We start from the raw sequence: 19,802 nt of genomic DNA, 5'->3' as shown, positions 1-19,802 counted from the left end.
TCTCCTGACACTCAGGTTCTTTCCTTGCTGCTTTGCTGCCAGCAATGGTGGAAACTCAAGCTCAAGTATCTGGTTCTAAATTCCAACTGCTCCTTCCAACACTTGAGGCTTCATCAGGCCCTGAGCTCATGTTTTTGTTCTGTTAAGTCCTCTATATCAAAAGTTACTATGGACTAGTTTGTATCTTCTAGAATTTTCAGTGGTTTCATGGGAAGAAGAATAGGGAGGATTAAAAGGAAAGAGCTGGGGGGAATTCTTTGGGAGTGATGGATATGCTCATTGTCTTGATGGTGTGATGGTTTTATGGGTGTATACATAATATCAGAATTTATCGAACTGTATACTTTACATGCAGCCTATCGTATGTCAATTATACCTCAATAAAGCTGTAGAAATGTAAAGGAAAAAATCAACCTCACCTTGATTCCTAGTGATTTCATAAAGGAGGGATCTCCTTTAATAGTTAATTTGAGTCCCCAAGAAAAAGAGGTAATTCTCTTCCAAGGAGGAGCTGCTCAGCAGTGGACCTGAAGAGGCTGCTGGTAGCAAGAGCAGCGGCTCCAAGTTCCAAAAGCTATCCCAGGGAGATTAGAATGGACATTTCCCTGATGGGGCATAACCCATGGAGTTATTTCCCAACCCATCCCCTATATCCCAATAAAAACGAAATTTCACAAGAAAAAACAAAAAACAAGTTAACTGCAATTATAAGTTCTAGCATCCCTACAGGATAACATAAAACTAGGAACCAGGGCACCTGAGTCTGATCCTGCCTGCAAGCTCTCTCTATCCTCAGTGCCTGGCACTTAGAAGGCCCTTTAAATATCAGTTTAATAAAGTAATGTTACCAGACAAAGGAGGGAAACTGCAAATCAGAACCAAGTTTCAGACTGAGGGCATTCAAAAACACAGTCTAAACCCCACCACCGCTCACCAAGATTCACCTACTCACACAGACACTCACATCTGAAGCCTGGAGAACCAAGGGGAAGTAAGGCAGGAGTAGTAAGTCCCTACTGAAGTCCTACTAGAGAGACAGCCCAGGGGGGAAGAAGGGAACATTAAGACTAGTGTTTCTTTGAGAAAGATTTATTAATGAAATCAAGGACGATTCCAGGGCTTCGGGTTGTTGGGGTAAGAGTTTATGGGGTTGTATAGAGGGAGATTGCTTAGGCAGACCAGGGGCTGGAGAAGGTTCCACTTCTGTGTTGTCATTAACTTCACTGACCGTTCCCACAGCTCAGCCATCCTGGGATCAGCTTCCAGGACCCCAGAGGAAGCCAAAGGCCTGGCTTCCATTACCAAAGCTGTTTCCTGACTCATACTTGAAGTTAGCAAAAGGATCCCCTCCTCTCTGGACCCTTCTCTCAGCTGTTTCTTCATTCTTCCCACCCTACACTGTATGTATAAGAAATGTAACAGTCCTTTTCTATTCTTCAGTAACTCTAAGGGCAGGAAGGAAAAGAGAGGTTCTGTTTCCCTTAATAGAGATAACTTGGACCTTTTGATGCTCTTCTAGCAGCTGCACCCTTCTTTTTCCCCATCAATTCCTCCTCTCTTCATTCTCCCCATCTTAAAGCAGTCCTATGCCCATCCACATAAACCCCAAAGCTGACCCTCATCTTCTTTAGGACCTAATCTACATAGCTGCTCTTTTCCTGACCAAACCCTGGAGCCAGGCTCTGCAGCCCTGGTGTGGCCTCGTCTTCGACGACAGCCCCTCCCCACTCTTCTTTCAGCCCAGTCAGTCTCTTTACTGCCAAACCGCTGCCGCCTGACCCAGCATAACCCAGCAGGGGGCGGGCTGAGAGAAGGAATTGGGAGGGATCAGTGTGGGGGACACCAAACCACAATTCCAGATTTTGGAGGAACTCCCTGCCTCACTCTCACCTAGCAGTCTGGCAGCCCAGAGAGATACATTTTTTCAGTCTGAGAACAGAACTGGAGAGAAGAAGCCAAAGCTGAGTATTCCTTATTCCCTTTTCCAGGAATCAGACTTTTCATCCTTCTTTGCACCTGGGGCAAAGAACACTGACTACATGCGACCATGCATCTCAAATCTAGATACATGGTTTAACACATGATAGAATATTTTAGATTGTACATCTTGAAGAAAATCTAGGTCTCTCAATCTCTCCTTCTTAAAAAAGATAGTGGACTGAGGAGTCCCAAGGTAGAGAAAAAAGATTAGAGCTGTGTCAGTAAGAAGCAGATTTGAGAAAGGCAGAATGTCAATTTCCATTTTTACAGAGGGCTGTTTTTCAGACTGTGAGGATGCTGTTTTTCAGACTGGGTCTTGACCCATTAGTGGATGTATTATAACCAATATTTTTTGATGGAATATAGAATAGAATAGAAATAGGAAGGGTAAATGTTATTTCAGGTATGTACACACAGGATGTAAACTGTATTTCTTACTATGGATCATAAAGATTGAAAGCAGCTAACTTATGAGGCCATTTGTGATCAACAAAGAATGAAAAAGATTCCTTCCCCCATCCCCTTTAGACAGAAAAAACAATGACACTCAACACCATCCTGCCTCCTGCTTTATTCTCCATAGAGCTGGCTTCCATCCACACTTCCTCTGATCTCATCCATGCTCATTCCAGGGTTCAGGTTCTCAGGTCTGGCATCCATAACGTCAGGTGAAGCCCCACCCACACCACCCCTAGTGGCCAACCCACCACCCACCGCAGCCTGTTGCAGCCTCTGGCAACCAGGGAAGCTCTATTCCCTGAAAGAAGAAATTCAAGGATGAAATGCACACACTTCTATACTCTCAGTCTCCCCCAACCCCATGCCAAGATGCTAAACATGATCTTCATCTACCTGGACTGGAGAAGATGGCCAGCTGCCTAGGGGCAGGGAGAAGGATGGAGGATGACTATACTTTGAATAAGTGGTGTGGGAGTGAAGGAGAAATTCTGGAATCTGTAGAGCCCCAGGCTAGGAAAAAACTGCGCACACTATCCCATGATCACTCATCTTTCACTGGTGTCTCTCTACCCCAGATCTTGGGAGTGTCATTCAACTCCTCTTTTCCGTCTCCATCCCATAAGTCAGACCCCTTCAGTCTACCTGCTCACTGATTCCTGATTCCACCCAGTGATTCCCCATATTGTGTCTTCTCAATTGACCTCACCTCAAGTGCTTTGTGCCCCCACAGGACTCCCTAGTGTCAGCTACCCCACAGGGAAAAGGAGACTCCAATTTTCATCCTTAAGCCTCCTTTCTCCCAAGCTCCTTCCCTCATCACCCTCAGCCCACAACTTACAGCAGAGAGATCCTATATTCTTCAGGGCACAGGCTACCTCACTCCTCCTGGATGCTGAGAATTCGCAGTAGGATATTATACACATCCTCTTCCATGTAGCCCTGCAGGCAGCAGGAATGAAACAAAAGGAGATGAAGAAGAGAAAATGCAAGAGACAGGAGAGGGAGAGTTTCTGTGGTAGAGTAGAATGCTACATACTAACTATGTGTCCTCACTTATAGTACTTCACTTCTCAATAGCTGTTTCCTAATCTTTACAAGGAAGATAAACATGTTGACTTTTCAGGACTGCTGTGAAGGTTACAAGTGTGACTATGGAGCAAAGCACCTGGTACACAATATGTGTTAGATTCTTTACAGTTACTATCATTTCTAATTAGGAGCCAGCCACCCAACTCTTCTTCCTTGGTGAGGGATAAGCTGGCTCGGGAGGAAACTGAGAAGGGCATGGGGACAGGAAAAAGCCTGACAGTCAATCAGGGAATTGAAAAGGAGGGGCAAACACCTCTCCCCATTACATGCATGCACAACTACTCTCGACCTGCCTGATGAGATCCAGAAACCTGGTACCGGAACATCTAAAGTCCAGCTTTCTGAGAGATGACAAGTCTGTGCAGGTAAGACAAGGGACACCAAATGCAATGCCCCCCGCCCAGCTCTCAGCCTCTACCTCCCCCCAGGCTCACCTGAGCGGCATTCAGCAGATGATTCCTATAGGTGGAGATGATCTCTTCGTGGTTCTTCTGGGAATCCTGGGAGTGAGCGTCAATGGGAGGTCATGTGCCCAGCCTCGCCCACTCACCCTCATCCCCCAAGCATAAGGAACAATGAAGTGAAGTGGTCAGCTGTGCCAGATAGGCTCCCTTGGCCCACCCCTGGCTCAGCCTAGACCACTGCCTGGCCAGGCCTCTGGAAGCCCCAGAATCTCCCCCATAGGTACCTCACTTCCACTGTGCCCCCTCTTCTCTAGCAGTGTCCATTTCCCTGAGGGCCAAACTTACCTGCAGCTGTAGAGTAAGGCGAGCATTTTCTCCCCGAACTGCTAGAACCTCCTCTGAAAGCTGCTCCAGCTTCTTCAACAATTCCTTGATCTGAGGCCAAAAGGAAAGAAAGGGAACCAATGAGGCCCCAGTCATTTCCCACCACAATACCACCCAAAGTCAAGGAGTTTCCTTTTGTTGGCTATTTAATATATGCCAGATACTTTTACATACATTGTCTCAATACTCAAAACAGCTCTTCCTCTGAGAAGAACAATACTTCTCTGAGGGAAGTATTATTATTCACATTTTGTAGATAAGGAGCCTGAGTTAAGTAATTTGTCAAAATCATAGAGCTAATAAGTGATGAAATCATAAGTTTAACCAAGAGTTCTTTGAAGTAATGGTCCACGCTCTTAACTCTGTAGTGGATCCTGACCTCCTTCTGGCTACTGATCACTGAGGGAAATGGAGATGAGTTTTTGTGGTTTGTGAGGTTGAGGCACAAATGCAGTTAATGATAACCAGCAGTAACAGGAATGGTGGTAGTGGGAATAATAAAACTAGCTAACTTTTACTGAGGACTAGCCACTTGCCAAAAATTGTTCTGAGTATTTTAAATATAATGTCTTATTTAATGTAATCCTCACAACAACTCTGTTATTATCTGCATTTTATAGATGAGAAAACTGAGGCTTAGATGACTCACCCAAGAGCAATCAGTTAGTTGGGTTTTTGTTTGTTTGTTTTCTGTTTTTTTTTTCCTTGCCACACAGTGTGGCTTGTGGAATCTTAGTTCCCCAATCAGGGATTGAACCCAGGTTCCCTGCGGTGGAAGCCAGGAGTCCTAACCACTGGACCACCAAGGAATTTCCAATCAGTTCATTTTAAAATTGAAATTCAAATGCAATCTCAGTTCAGAGCCCACTACACTATTTTCTTTTGCTTATTTGTCTACGCTTATCTTCTCCTTCAACACCAACACGACATTCCTGTCTTTAATTAGCCCCACCCCACACTTATTCCTGTTCTGTTTAACATTCCTTCTATTTTTTTGTACTTTATATGCCATAAAATGTATTCTCCCTATGTTTTTTTATCTTAAATTTGATCATGTACACAAACTTTAATAAGTCTGAATTTACTCACTGAACAGGTAGTTCTACAAAAACTAAATTCATTTGTAAATTGATATTTTAGAATTCGTAAAACATGTCTGTTAGAAGCCTGTAGACTTATGTTCACTTCTGGAGCAATCATTAGGAAACTTGGGTATCTAACTCAATGGCTTTCAAACTTTATTTCCTCTGCATTGGCACCCTCTTTGCCAATGGAAATCTTTTGTACAAGCTACTCTGATTGAAGTGGGGAGGGGAGAAAGGCACTACAGTCTCTTCTACTTTTCTCAACCCATCAGCAACCCCCCACCCCAGTCACCTCCTCAGAACCCTAGCAGAACCGCAGGAACTCACCACAGTCTCAGCCGTCTTTGCAGGCTAACACATTATTTAAGTCAAAATGCTGATTAAACCATAGTACCCCAATGGTGGTAAACCTGCCCACACTGCTTCTGAACCCTGAGTTCCAACTTTTAATACTTAAGCCCCTTCTCTCTTGTATTTATAGCTTACCTCACCTCCAGTCTCAACCCCCAATCCCCTCAGACCCAGGGAAACACAGTGTGGTCCTTGCAGATGATCGGGGTTTTGTTTGCGGTATTCATCCGAGGGAACCAAAGATAGATTCCCGGCAGCGAACCCTAAACTCACAGAAACCTTCCCTGATGCTCCCTTCGGCTGCCTGGCCTGCTCACCTTGGCCTCCTTGTCCCGGCAAGCCCCGATGAGATGCTCCACTTTCTCTTTCAGCAGCTCTGCTGTTTTCTCAAACTGCTCGGAGCGCCCGCGCATCTCGCTGGCCTGGCGCTCCTGCTCCGTGGCGCGTGCGGCCAAGTCCCCGCTCCTGCGCCGCTCCTCGGCCACCGCCTCCCGCAGCCGACTCATTTCCCGGCAGGCCGTGTTATACTTCTCCAGCAGAGCCTTTAGCTCCTGGCCCCAAGCCTGGGCCTGGGCCACCAGTGAGCCTCGAGTTTTCTCGTGCTGCCGCAGACTGGCCGCCTCCCGGGCCCTGAGCTCAGCCACCTCCTCCGTGGCTTGGTAGAGCAGCTGCTTCAGCTTCCCGATCTCCTGGCTTTTCCCGCTCATCGTGGCCTGAACCGCCCGCAGCTCTTCCTCCAGCTTCCCCAGGTCTTGCTCCAGAGCCGCCACTTGGGGGGATGCTGAGGCCTCTGAGGAGGCTCCTGCTTCCCCACATTGGGCGGGGGAGCCTCGCAGCTGCTGGTTTTCCTCTTCTAGCCGAGCCAGCACCTGCTGGGCCTCATGGTGCCTGGCCACCAGGGTACTGATGCAGGCCTGCAACTCTTCCAGGGGCTCTGCCGCTGTGCTGGGTGCACTCCCCTTGCCCACCAGGTCTGGGGGCAGGCAGTCCCACAGCCCCTGGAGGCCTCTGCTCTGGGAGGTCAGGCGCTTCCGCAGCTTCTCGGTGGCCTCCTTCTCCAGGGCCAGTTCATCTGTCAGCAGTCCCACGCTCCGCCGCAACTGCTGAAGCTGGACCTGCGCCTCAGGCTTGGGCACAAACTCCCGCTGTAGCCGCTGGCTCAGGGACTGCAGCTGCCCCTGCAACCGCTGCCGCTCCCGGCCCAGCTCCCCCAACTCCTCCAGCAAGTTACTGTTGCTCAGTCTCAGTGCTGACACCTCTTTCTCCAGCTGTCCCTTTGCCAGGCCCCCTCCTGGTATCTGTTCCCCTCCAGGGGCCCCTAGAGGCTCTCCCCGGGCCCCAGGAGCCCTTTTCTCCTTCCTTTCATCCTCTTTGGTGGTGGTCCCTGGGCCTCCCTTTGGGACTCCCTCTCTGGGCTCCTGGGCAAGGGCCTCAGGTTTCATCTGTAATCCTGCTTTTGCCCGATCCAGCCTCACCAGCACCCGCTCCAACCTGGCCTCCATCTTCTCCCAGGCAGCCGCTGCAGCCTCAGCCTGGGACATGCCCAGAGCTCCCTCCAGGACTGGTCTTGATAAAGCCCCCCGGGTTGCATCCTTTTCTCGCCACACCTCAGCCAGCTCCTCTCTCAGCTGTAGCAGGAACTGGTTCATGGCTGCTGTGCCCACTGGTTCAGCCACTGTGCCTGTTGGTTCAGCCCCGGGGGCCTGGGGCCTCTCCTTCTGGCCAGCACGCAGCTGGTCATTATGATCGGGGCCAAAGGCCTGCCCACTGTTGGTGGTCAGTTGCTGTCCTGTGGTTTTCCCAATGGTCTCAGACTCTGGGCTCTGGGCTGGCCCCTGTTCTGGTTGGGACCTTCCATGGACTTCATACTGGATCACCCCTGGGGCCGAATCCTCAGCCCTCTTGGACACTAATACTGGGTTTGCTGCAGCTGTGGCTGCTGCCTGCTGCTGCTTCTTTAACTCTTGTATGCGCTTAGCCAGCAGGTCGAGGGCACAGCCCTGCTCCCTGCCATCTCCTTCAGGCCGGAGACTACAGCCCTGGTCTCCTGGACCTCCGGGCTCTTGTGATAGGAGGAGCCCGAGCTCCCGCACCTGTTCTTGAATCTGGTTCTCAAGGCCCAGATAAGCTGCAGCTTGAGCCTTACACTCTTCTGTCTTTTGCAGCAGTTCCTTCTCCAACTGAGACACTTTCCTCTGCTCCTCTTCATACTTCCACTTCCACTCCTCTGAACACAGATCTTCATCCTCTTCTTCCTCCTGCTCCTCCTCAGGCTCTGCTCTCCATGGGCTCTTAGGTGGAGAACCACCCTGAGGTTCAGATGGTGAAGCCTATGTAGAAAAAGGAACAGTGAAGTAAACCCAAGCAGCTAGCCCAGGAGGACCTTCCTTCTCTTAGACTGTCTGAAGCCCCAGTGATCACTGCCTGGGAGATATCCCAGCAGGAAAGCCTGGGGTGGGTCAGAAACAAAAGGAGAAGGCACTTAGGGTCTTACCTGGGTTGCAGGATCTGGGTGTTGAACTAGCCCCTGACCTATATGAAAAGACATGGGGAAAATGAGAGAGGAGACAGGGCCCACGTGCTTCTAGCCCACACTCTGCCTTCAGACTTTCTCTGAAAGGAGTGGCCCCTCCGTGTTAATTCTTTACCACACGTCTTTCTGGTGCCAGAAGCCACCCCTATTCGATGGGTCCCTAGCTCTCCAGCAACCTTGGCTTCCTACCTCAGAGACATGCCAGCTCATTCATTTCTTTCACTCATTTATTGGACACTGTGCCAGGCACGGTTATGGGCACCAGGACCTCAGTGGTGAGTAAAATAGAGATGGCCTGTCATCTGAGGGGGTTACAGTCTAGTAGGGGAGAGAGAGAGACTGACCATCAAATCACATAAGCAGATGTACAATTACAACTCATAAATGTTAGCAATAGTACTAGCCAGAGTTGTCTTCAGTGAGCGACAGGGCTGCGTTAAAGAATTTTGTGACCATGTTTTTGGGAATTTGGCGTCATCTCACAGTGGCAGCAATAAATATGTAAATTCGCAACTAAAGTTACAATTATTTGTCACAGGGATTCTTTCCACGGAGACAAATGGTATTCTAAGACACTTCTTTGATACTAAGGCTATCGGGGAACATCTTGCAGTTACAAAAGGGTATTGGCTTTACCTCTCCGCCCCTGCCGGTTCAGGGCCTGACGCAGCAGCCTCCACAGCGTCTTGTCTTGTGTGCTGAGAGCGTAATGCAGAGCATCCTGCCCCGTGCTGTCCACTGCCCCCACATCTGCTCCATGGCTCAGAAGCAGTTCAGCCACCTCAGCGCTGCCTTTTTCACAGGCCAGGATCAGAGCCGATCTGTGGGTTGGGACAAATCTGAGCATCGGCTTTTCCTATGGAATCCAGGAGTCCTGGCTTCAGAAGATCCACTCACAAGGTCAGCTCTCACTCCATGTGATCAGGAGAGCCACAGACCAGCAACAGCGTGTGACAAAGCATTAGGCCAGACCAGAACTTTTCAAATGTCATTCCTTGGAGCTGCAGCATCAGAAAGCAAGGGGCCAATTGGAAAGGCTCCATTTTCATCTGCTTTATATACTGAGGTTCTGCATAAATTTTTTATTGGGGAAAAAGTATTCCGTTGCTTAGAAGATAGTTTGAAAACCGGTAAATTAAACTAGTGGATCCAGAGGTATTGATTCTATGTCCCGAGTCAGGTATGCTAGGAAGATGGCAGCAGCAGCAACAGAGTAGGAAAGTATAAGGAAAACGTTCTCAACTCACCAAGAGGAAAGCAGTGAAGCAGCAAGCGGTGCTCTTCTGAACCACCACTGGGAAGGAGAGAGGTTCCCAAGAAAACAGAGACCAACCGGCCTTCTTCCCCAACACACACACACACACACACACACACACACACACTTTGCCCAGTGGTTCCTTTCTAGATTGGTCAGGGTCGGGATTTGGGGTAGGAAGACGGGGAAGGCTCACTTGTCATTCTTGTCAGTGACATTGACCCGGGCGCCTCTCTGCAGTAGCTGTGAGCAGATAGCTGCGTGACCACCCAGCGATGCAATCATCAGGGGTGTGCGGCCATCCTGCACAGATTGTGGGAAGAGGGTTCACGAGGAGCCAGGGAAACCAAGGCTTTGACACAGTCCTACCAACTCCCTTGTCTCCTCACCTCTCCAGGAAAAAGCCCCAATCCTGGGGCTAAATACTTTTTCTCAGAGGGTTAGAAGCTCTCCAGAAGATAAGCCTTAACCTCTCTGTATGGAAGAGGAGGAGGGGCATAGGGAGAAGGAAGAGGAGGTGGTGCTACACAACCCCTGGTCATGGAACTTGGCTAATTAAGTTCAGAGAAATCAGCAACCTCCCCTTGGAGGGCCCTGCCCAGCTGCCCAGCTGACACTCACGTTATCCAGGACATCCAGGAAGGCTTCATGATCACACAGGAGGAGCACACTTGAGGCACAGCCAGAGAAGGCTACGGAGGGTTGCAGGATGATTGGGTTAAGGGGAAGCAGGAAGGACACCTGGTCAGACCATGATGCGGCATCCCCTCCGACCATTTCACCAGTCAGCTCCAGCCTGCCCTTCTCACCAAACATTATCCTCCTCTCCCTCCCCACCCTCTGGTCCCTGCAGCCCTGTTTCCCACCAGTCCCCTGGCACGCACCTGCCCAGTGCAATGGACTACGATTTTCCGCATCTACAGCGTCTTCGTTGGCACCGTGCTGCAAACAGACACAAAGGGGAGCAGCATGGAGCATGGTGTTAATATTCTCATCCCACACTCCCTGTTGGGTCACTAGCTTTCATGGTACTATGGGGAGGGGCAGGAGGACCATGGCGTTGGCCAACTACTAGGCAAGTCCAATTTATTCTTTGCAGATGATAGGCAGCCTTGAATTTCAGCCCTGGTTCATAAACCTAGGGCCTAAGAAAAATCAGATTATAAGTAAATAAACATGTTAAGGAAAATGACATCTGAGTCCATGTCTGGTACTTTAGGATCATAATTAGGAAACTTGGAAAGGGCCAGGAAGAACAAAGCAGAACATCCATTTGCACAATGGCCTGTTGAACTGTGCCTTTTGAAATTTGGGCAACTTACTTCTGAATTGTGCGCATGTCATTTGACATGTATATTTCTCTTTGTACTCCTACACCACAAAGTCCTCAAAAACAGACAGGAGGCTTTGGGTTTACTGTGAATACCTCTGCCATCCTTCCACCTGCCCATCATCACAGCAGTCAGTCTCTACAGTGACTGTGCCAATGGCTGAGCTCCATACATGCATATTGACTGACTGGCAGTCAGTCCCTGGCAACGGCTGCTTTATGACGTGCCCTCCAGGGCGGCATTAAGTAGAATGACTGCACACAGCAGATGTTAAATAAATGTTGGAGAATCAATGAATAAGTGATTACTAGCAGTCTTATTGGGGATGGGAGGGGTACATTTGACCAAATACTGCTGGTGAGTACAAGACAAAGTAAGGAGTCTCTGGGTCCATTTCTTTCTTTCACAGGAGTAGTATCGGAGTTGTTGCTCTTACCTGCAGCAGGACCTTGACACATTGCGGCTGGCAGGAAATGGTGGCCAAGTGCAGGGCGGTGCTCCCTGGAAAGAGAAAGAAGGGGAGAGGGAGAAGGGGTGGCCCCATGCATGCCGATGACTCACTGGGAGGGAAGGCAAGAGACGCACAGATAATCAGAGGGAGATTAGAGAGAAGCTCTCAGCCACATGGGGCCAGAAATTCCTGTTCCCCAAGAGCCTGGTACCTGTGGTAGAGGTGGGAGTGGGGATGAGGTAGGCCCAGCTTGCAGGGAGGGGACGCCCTGGGAGGAGGACGGCCAGAACTTATGAGGAGAAAGCAGGGGTCTACAGTTGGCACCGCTAGCAGGGACCAGCACTGCCCAACCCCCCAGCCCCCCGCTGTTGTAAAAGGAGAAGCAAGCAGCATGACCCAGTGCTTAGTCTAACTCACCGTCCTCGTTCTTGCTATTGATATCAGCCCCGTTTGCAAGGAGTATAGTCAGACATTCTGTCAGGCCTTTGGAGGCCGCCAGATGAAACCTGCCAGAATCAAGACCGAGAGGCAGAAGGATGAAGGCACCAGGGGGTGAGGAATGGGAGAATCTTAATAAGCACTGCCTGCTATGCTTCGTCACCCCAAAGCCAATCCCAAAAGCAGAGAGGGAAGCTCCCCTAGCCTGACTTTCTGAGAAAAAGAAGACTATATAAATGGCCTACTGTTATAATGTCAGAGGAGGCCGGAAGCAAAGGTAGAAACAGAGCTACAGGTCTCAAGCAATCTCAGAGTATTGCAGGGGTGTCCAGGGAACACATAATTACCTGTCACTCTGAGCACAGGACCTTTAGCTGACTGGAAGTGTCACAGAGTGGGCCAGAGCCGAGCAGAGAGCTGAACATTTATTTGCAGGCTGACTTGGGCAGAGACAAGCGCTAATATCCCTCTTTGTTCTAATCACTCCTTTCAGCCACGTGACTCTCATGACCACCACCACACTCCTAATATCTCAAGCATACACACCCTCCTACTTGTGCAATGAAGAAATACTCTATTTAGTGTATGTTTCAGTTTTCTGTTTGTTTCATGGGCTTTATGTCTTTTTTGGTCAGTTTTGTTGATGTGGGTCGTGAGGTGTATGGACCTCAGGGACCATATCTTCTTCCCCTACTTTGTGCAGCACTTGATATGTGGCAAAGATTTGTTGATATACTAGCTAATTAAGACCAAAAAGCGGCTCTGAAGTTGCAGGCATTTCCTGGTCTTACATCATATTGGGGTTTGGGGTTTTTAAAGAGAACCACATACCGAGGGTGGGGATCAAGAGGACTTACTTACGGGGACTGGCCGTTCGAGTCCAGCTTGGTGGGTCGGGCAGATTTCCTGGAGGCCAGGACAGCCACGCGTCCCACATCCCCCCGCTGCACTGCCTCCAGCAGCTTCTGATCACGGCGATTCCACCTCTCCACCTGGTCCAGAGCCACAGGTTGTGTGAATATAAGAGGTGCAGGTAGAGTGGAGAAAGAAAAGATGATTAGGATGCCAAGCAAGGGAAAAGGGACATCCCTGAGATCCTTTTGATGTTCCACAAGTCACTCAGCCTAGATCATTTAGTCCTTCTTAGGTGGGCCAGTTAAATAGCCACCACTTCATATGCCACTGGGGACTGCTGCCGGTTATTGCCAGCCCTGGACCGAAAGGTGCTCAGACTACTGAATTAAAAATCATCTTTGAGTACTGAATGTATAGTATGTCAAACGTCTTTTTATCTGCATTATGAGCATTGTTGTTACGTGCACAACCTCTGAGCAATTGTAGCCATGACTCCTTTCCCTTTTGTTCTTTAGGTCTTGCTGGAGCAAACTGAAACAAACTGACCACTCTGGACTGGGTTCACCTGGCCTCTCAATCCCCACCCTCCACCCCCGTGCTGCTCTGTTTTTTGTTCTCAGATATTTGAAAAATCAAGGCATCTAGCTTTGGGTCATAGCTAGGAGACCACATACCTAGCCATACCATCTCTACCCGTTGGCTTTGGGGCCCCAAACTGGGAGGAGAAGCACAGAGTTTCCGTTTTCCCTTCTCATACCTTTGCCCTTTGGCTAGTCCCTCTTCTTTCATGGCAACAACCACCAAAAGGCAAAGATAGGTCTCTAGCTAGGCTTGAGGAGGCAGCTAGAGGCGGCTCCTCTCCTCCACCCTTCCCTCCCTCCTCATTTTTCCTGGCAGGGAGCAGCTGTCCCAGACAACAGCCACACCTGGGCACGCATTGTTCTGCCATTCCAGCTTGACTTTTTCAGGCGGTGGGCTAATTACAATAATTGAAGTATCACAGGACGTGGAAGAGCTGTGTAAAAACACTCAGAGCTGAAAGCACAGAGAAGCCTGGTTTGGTCCAGAGAGGGGAAAGGAAAGGAAGAAAAGGATGCAAAACTCTGTGGAATGGTGAAAAGGGCCCTAGGTGAATATTTGTCAGGGCCTGGTGCAGCTACCTCCTCAGCTGTGTGACCTAGAGTAAGCCACTGAACACCTCTCACCTGTTTCCGCAGCTATAGAGTGTGGAAAATAATAACTACCTCATCATATTGTGAGGATTAAATGAGCTAATGTATATAAAATCTCTCTGTAAATTGTAAAAAGCTACACAGGTGTATCTTTCATAAAATAAAAGATCCTTATTAAAAAAACAGGAAGTGGTGGGGGACTGGTGGTTGTATATTGCATTTTATGAGGTATAATTGCAACAAGAAAGAGGCTATAGGAAGAGGTGGGGAAAATAGGGTCTATGGAAGCCAACTCATTTTCAAATAGTGTTTACATAGCCAGAGCAAATTATTAATCAAGAACAGGAAAGATTTTAAATGCCAAAACCATAAAATTATCTAAGGTAGACGGATTCCGAGGTAATATTCCTGAGGTAATTCCTCGTAACCCTTTTAAGTGCTATTTCAATTAGCCTCTCAACATTCCTGGAAAGCAGTTAGGGCTGATATTATTTTATCTAGTTGACAGAAAAGAAACTGAAGCACACTGAGGTTAGATAACTGTCCAGGGTCACAGCACAAAATAGTGGTAAAATTGAGATTAGAACCCAGGCCACTGGATGCCTTATCCTAGTTCTCACCACCAGGCCATATTACTACAGAGCTATGGAAGGTTTACTTATTTTCAAATAAATAGTCTAAGACTGCCTCCAGGGTAAAGCCACCCACCTTCAGCCACTACTCCCTGAAAGGAGAAGAGTCTCCAAACAGGTTAACTCTCAAAGGATAAAATAAGCAAAATGACTGCTCCACATACCAACAGACAGAGATGTAATAACACATTATCCACCTTCCCTTGGGGGCCATGTCACCCTCAGAAAAAGCAGAGAGCCAGAACTACACCTTCACCACAGGACACCACCAGCAGCTGACCTCAATCTGAAGTTTTCTCTTTAAAATCCTGATTCTAACACTTTCTATCCTTGTGAATTGAGGCATGTAACACCTTCTCTGCCCCTCAGCTTCCTAATAAAATAACACTATATAAAGGACCTAGCACTGTCTGTCACTAGTAGGTACACAATAAATGTTAGTCCTAATTCCCATCCTTCCTAGCCTTGCTGGGCACATTTAGGACGTTCCTGGGCTCAGAATTCTCCATCCAGGGGAGTGGCAGGAAGGGATCTTGCTCGTATCGGCCAATGTATGCGAGCCAATCTGTATAGATGGTAAAGGTGTTCTTAGCAATGTAGATAATCCTCTTTCCAGCTAGATAGTTCTAAATCCACCCAGTTTACTTCCTATAATCTTGTTATACCAAGAAGAATTTAGAACAGGTAGAAATTTTTCACAGCCAAACCTCCGCAGAGCTAGGGTGAAGAACAGAGGGGAACTTCCTTGGTGGTCCAGTGGTTAAGACTCTACATGCTCCCAATGCAGGGGGCACGGGTTCCATCCCTGGTCAGGGAACTAAGGTCCCACATGGCCACATGGTGCGTACAAGGGAAAAAAAAATAGAACCCAGCACCTTGGAAAAGAGGGTAACTATCACAGCCTCAAGGGAGCAATCCTCAAATTAATCAGCAGACTTGAAACAAGGATAAGCTTTGTATTTCCTATAGCCAGGACTGGGGAGCCTTTGCAGAAGTAATAGCAGCCTCTCCTTATCTCTGGCTGTCTGTCTATGACCATGCTATTAAGATGGAACACACCAACAGTAGAGAGAGAAACAGTAGAGAGTGGCTACCACTGTAGGACAGGTGAATGGAAATGGAAATGCTGCCCTAGAGGAACCAGGAGCTGACTCGCATTTTTAAAATGCAATTGACATTCCTCTAAGCTGATCCAGTGCCTGTTGTTTAAAGCTATTTTCTGGTTTACTTCCTACATAGGCAGAGTAAGCTCATACGTAAGACACACTCAAAGGCATCCTCTATTTGACTAAAACAAAATGAGTTTATAGGAGTTGGCTTTTGTTTGTTTCTTAAACTTCCTATACATATTCTGGATGACTTGAATTAATTTTTAAATGACCACTGAGTCCTTATCTCAATCTGAGGATGCAATCTGGGTTCAAGTGTGAGAGAGAGGATGGAAAGGGGCAATCTTCTGCCATGACTGGGAAGTCAGGCTTTGGGAGTGGTCAGGAAGGCTGTCATACTCTTTCTCTGACAAACTGGTTCAGAGTGGTTAGCCACCCAGGGAGTGGAGGAATTTATCATGAGAAGTGTCAGGAAGTTTCATGAGGAAACAATTTACAGCTTAAACTGGTCTATTTTCAATCTTGTTGGTCTATTTTCAATCTCTCTGACTGAGGAAACAGTTTTCTTTCCAGCTAAGTACTTCTAAATCCACCTAATTTACTACCTATCATCTTGTTGTACTAAGAAGAGTTTAGAATGTGTAGAAATTCTTCATGGCCAAACCTCTGTAGAGCTGGGATGAAGAAGGACAGAGGGATGCTTTCAAATTCCAACATTCAGCCCATTGTTCACCCCAGCAACCTGGAAAGGAGGCGCTGACCAACAATTGGAGAATCAGGAAGAATGAAAGAGTTTCCCCATTCCTAAGGAGCAGGCAGAGTCCACAAACCTGAAAGGGATGGGCAATGTGGAGGACTTTCAGTAACTAAGGAAGAGTCCACGTGAATAAGAAAATCATCATGAGTTAAGACACACTGGGTAGCCTCAGTTTCTGGTACCTTTAGTAGTCATTCAGTCATTGATTGGTTGATTAACGTGTGGAAACTAAGTGGGGAAGCACACGTGAATGGGACAAGAACAGGCCTCAACAGAGTTCCTACTCTTGCCTCAGAGCTCGCTTCCAGGCTTCTGTGGCCTGCCCATGCAGAGGGAGCTGAGTATTTCTCATGTACCTAATGAATGACACTACTAAGTCAAGTTAGGCTAAGCAATATTACTACAGGTAGTTGGCTACTTCACTTCTAAATGAGCCATCATCCCAGTCTCCACAGAAAATTTCACCCCTAGATAGGGGATCTCTCTGTAAGAGATCTGAAGAGAAGAAGAAGCTATACCCTCCCTTAGCCACTCCCTTCTGTAGTCTTCTTCCCTGTATTTTGTTCTGGGAGAACATGTGGAGGAGAGTGACTTCTCCTGGGAACTCTCAGAGTGAGTCTATTTTATCCTCTTCTCCTCTCACCATTACTGTCCCCCAGGTCAGTCAAAGGAAGCAGAGAGTACAAGCCCTAAACTTGGTGAGGGTTTGGAATGAAGGAAGATTCTGGGGAGAAGCAGGCAGAAGGTCTTGACTGGCCCAAGAACCAGTCTGATGACCAGGCACTGCAGTGAACGGGCCAGAGTGGATTCTGCAGACAGTTTACCCATTCCTTGGGGAGCAGCCAGGCAACTATGCCTCCTCTGGCAGTGCCCGTCAGGCTGGCCAGGCCAGACTGCAAGATTAACCCACAGAGAGCAGGCAGAAGGAGGTCGGGGAGTTGAACAACCACTGGGCAGAGAGGAGCAGAGGCTGAAGAGGAGAACAGGAGAAGGCTGCAGCTGTCAGAGCACCAATTGGAAAGAGGTTTGGAGTGATGTCTGAAAGCCAGTGGTAGTGATGAGAGAATGCGAGTGGGAGTGGAATGGGGTGAGATGGGGGCAAGGACAGAGAAGACTCTATGAAGAAAGGCTAGGGGAAGGCACAGGGCTGGAAGTACTTGTTGGACTGAGAGCAAGGATAGGGCCATATAGGAAGGCAGGCTTGTGAGGACAAGGCAGGTCTGGTAAATGGGGCGTGGGGCAATACTTGGGAGATAGAAAGGAGCTTGGGGCTGAGAAGGGGCTGAGGGTAGGACAGATGCCTGAGGGTAGTTCAGTACTGGGAAATAGAGAAAAAGTAGAGAACAGAGCCTTTGGGAGGGGCCAGGGGCTGCAGGAAACATTTCAGAAGTTGGGGGTGTAGATGCTGGGAGGACAAGAAAGGGCCAAAGTAAAGGACCTTGGGGAGGGCAGAGGTTAGGAAGGCAAGTCAGAGGCTGGGGGACAGGGTTTTCATGAAGGCAGTGCTGGAGGGCTGCACTGCGGGAGCGGAAGAGCTAGAAAGACGGATAAAGGGAAAAGGCGATGTGCGTGGAGATGGGACTCAGGACTTCTGTCATCATAGGGCTTGGACCCCAGCCCCATGCCCATCCTCCCAGACATTTTAGCACGTACCGCCACCTGTGAGCTGGAGCAGGAGAAGATGCGCTTCATGGCCGGGGCCAGGGCCACGGGGGGACGGGGACGCGCGGAGAGCGAGGCCACAGGTTCCTGAACCCACTGGACTCTGCTGCAGCTGTGTAAGAGAGCTGTCAGAAGCAAACCGGGACCCGCCCCAGGACTCACCCCGTTCAATCAGAGGCAAGAACCCGAGGGCTGGGCTTAAAACTCCGCCCCTGGCCCCGCCCCACTCCGACGTTGCAGAGACTAAAATCTTGCAGTCTCCGCCTGAGACGTGGGCTTGGTCTCAAACCTCGCCGTCGCAAACTGAACCCGCCCCCAGCTCCGACCTGCTCAATCGCAAAAGGGATCTCACATTCCCCCAACGGGCTCCGGCTAAAACTCCTCCCCTGCCCCGCCCCTCCCCGCAGTTCTGGGATGCAGCTCCGCCCCAAGCCCCGCCCCAAGCCCCGCCCGCCCCCCGAGAGCGGACTCCGGGTATGCTCGGATCTTAGCAACTGTCGCATTTAACCACTGGTGACGACAGTTTGATTATATTCAGAGACCTTTGCCAACTCCGTTACCTCTGCTTCTTCCCCTCATTCCGCGGCCAAAATCCCAGGCACAAAAAAAGGATTTGAAGACAGCAGTTTGGAAACGGGAGGAGATTGTAGTGCCGAGCAAAGGACTGAGCGTGGATGATGCGCCACCCACCCCAACGTGGAGAAAGGGGACCAGGCTTAATATCCTAACGCACCCCTAAGTTAGAAAAGGGCAGAGGCAGAGGAGAGTTTGGGGTTTTGTTTGTTTGTTGGTTGGTTGGTTGGTTGGTTTTTAAGCATCCGCTTCCACAAAAATACTCACAAAACTGTCTTCACTATTTCCACCGCCCTTTAAATTCAGATTCTCATTCTCATTCAAATGGGCGCTTGAACAGTCCGTTGCAGCCAAGCGGTCTACCCGGCTCTCCTTTCTCCTCCCTTCAGCTAGAAAGAGCACACTCAAATGCATATGAAAGCCTATAGGATAAAGTTCAGAGTTCTTCACGTAGTTTACTAGGCTCATCAGGAACTGCACCCTGCCTGCTCAAGCCTCATCTCCCACTGCTTTCACAAACAGCCTAATGCTCAGGCTCTTGTAATCTACCACAATTCCCTTCCCGACTGGTGATTAATCCTCCCCAGAATGCCTCCTCTCACACTTCGTGGCCCCTCAAGACTTTTTTTTTTCCTTGTAAACTTTTAAAGTCCTGCCAACCCCACCTAATAAAGTGTGCCTCTTGCGTGTGACACACTTCGAATACTTACTAACAGGTTGTCTAGCAACCAGCTCTCTATATTTGCCGCGATGTATTTACATGTTTGTTTCCCCTACTAGATTGGGCTCTTTGATGGTAGGAGCTGCATTTTATATTCTTCAAATTGCCTAGTACATATTAGGTGCTTAATGTCTGACGAGTCAATGAACAAAAGAATGAATAAAGGAACAGAGGAGAAACGATGAGAAGAAAGCAACACCTGTGTGTCCGAGGAGAGCTTGTTTCTACTGTTGCTTCTCAAACTGGCTCTGCTTCAGAGGAAGAGGTAACAGGCTTATTGAAGAATAGGTTGGGGTTAGAGAAAGTCCCATTCTGGAGCTGAGGAATCGAGAGGAGAGGGTCTTTAGGTGGAGAAAAATATTAAAAGTGCTTTTTTAATCACGTGGAGAGAGAATTAGATGAACCAGTCCTCAAGGATATCCATCTCCTTTTGCAGGCTGACTGGAAATAAAGAGGAGAAATCTGTCAGCATAACCATGGCTTCAGTCCCTGCCCCAGAAACACTGTGCGCCATAAAGACTGATCAAACTATAGCCTATGTGAAGTGTACTGAGGGCCATC

The 19,802-nt window shown here is 48.7% G+C and overlaps 1 protein-coding gene across 2 annotated transcripts; it reads right to left on the bottom strand.

The window, feature by feature from the left end:
• Positions 1-1,068: 1,068 nt before the first annotated feature.
• ANKRD35 (ankyrin repeat domain 35) lies at positions 1,069-18,083 on the bottom strand. 2 transcript variants are annotated; one of them, XM_057721342.1, is made up of 14 exons: positions 17,939-18,083; positions 12,618-12,752; positions 11,740-11,828; positions 11,308-11,372; positions 10,425-10,482; positions 10,162-10,232; positions 9,737-9,843; positions 8,922-9,106; positions 8,247-8,284; positions 6,070-8,082; positions 4,278-4,367; positions 3,963-4,028; positions 3,278-3,378; positions 1,069-2,737 (listed from the first exon to the last, which is right to left on the bottom strand). In XM_057721342.1, exons 2-13 carry the CDS (start codon positions 12,695-12,697, stop codon positions 3,316-3,318), a joined length of 2,925 nt encoding a protein of 974 aa, XP_057577325.1. In that variant the 5' UTR covers positions 12,698-12,752; positions 17,939-18,083; the 3' UTR covers positions 1,069-2,737; positions 3,278-3,315. The 2 variants fall into 2 exon arrangements, with proteins under 2 accessions (XP_057577325.1, XP_057577317.1); XM_057721334.1 differs by having other exon boundaries at positions 1,071-2,737; positions 12,622-12,752.
• Between the last annotated feature and the right edge of the window lie 1,719 nt (positions 18,084-19,802).

The sequence above is a fragment of the Hippopotamus amphibius genome, chromosome 1, assembly GCF_030028045.1.
Source record: "Hippopotamus amphibius kiboko isolate mHipAmp2 chromosome 1, mHipAmp2.hap2, whole genome shotgun sequence".
Taxonomy (NCBI): domain Eukaryota; kingdom Metazoa; phylum Chordata; class Mammalia; order Artiodactyla; family Hippopotamidae; genus Hippopotamus; species Hippopotamus amphibius.
Note: the sequence above shows the minus strand (reverse complement) of the source record. Positions and strands in the feature narration are given on the sequence as shown.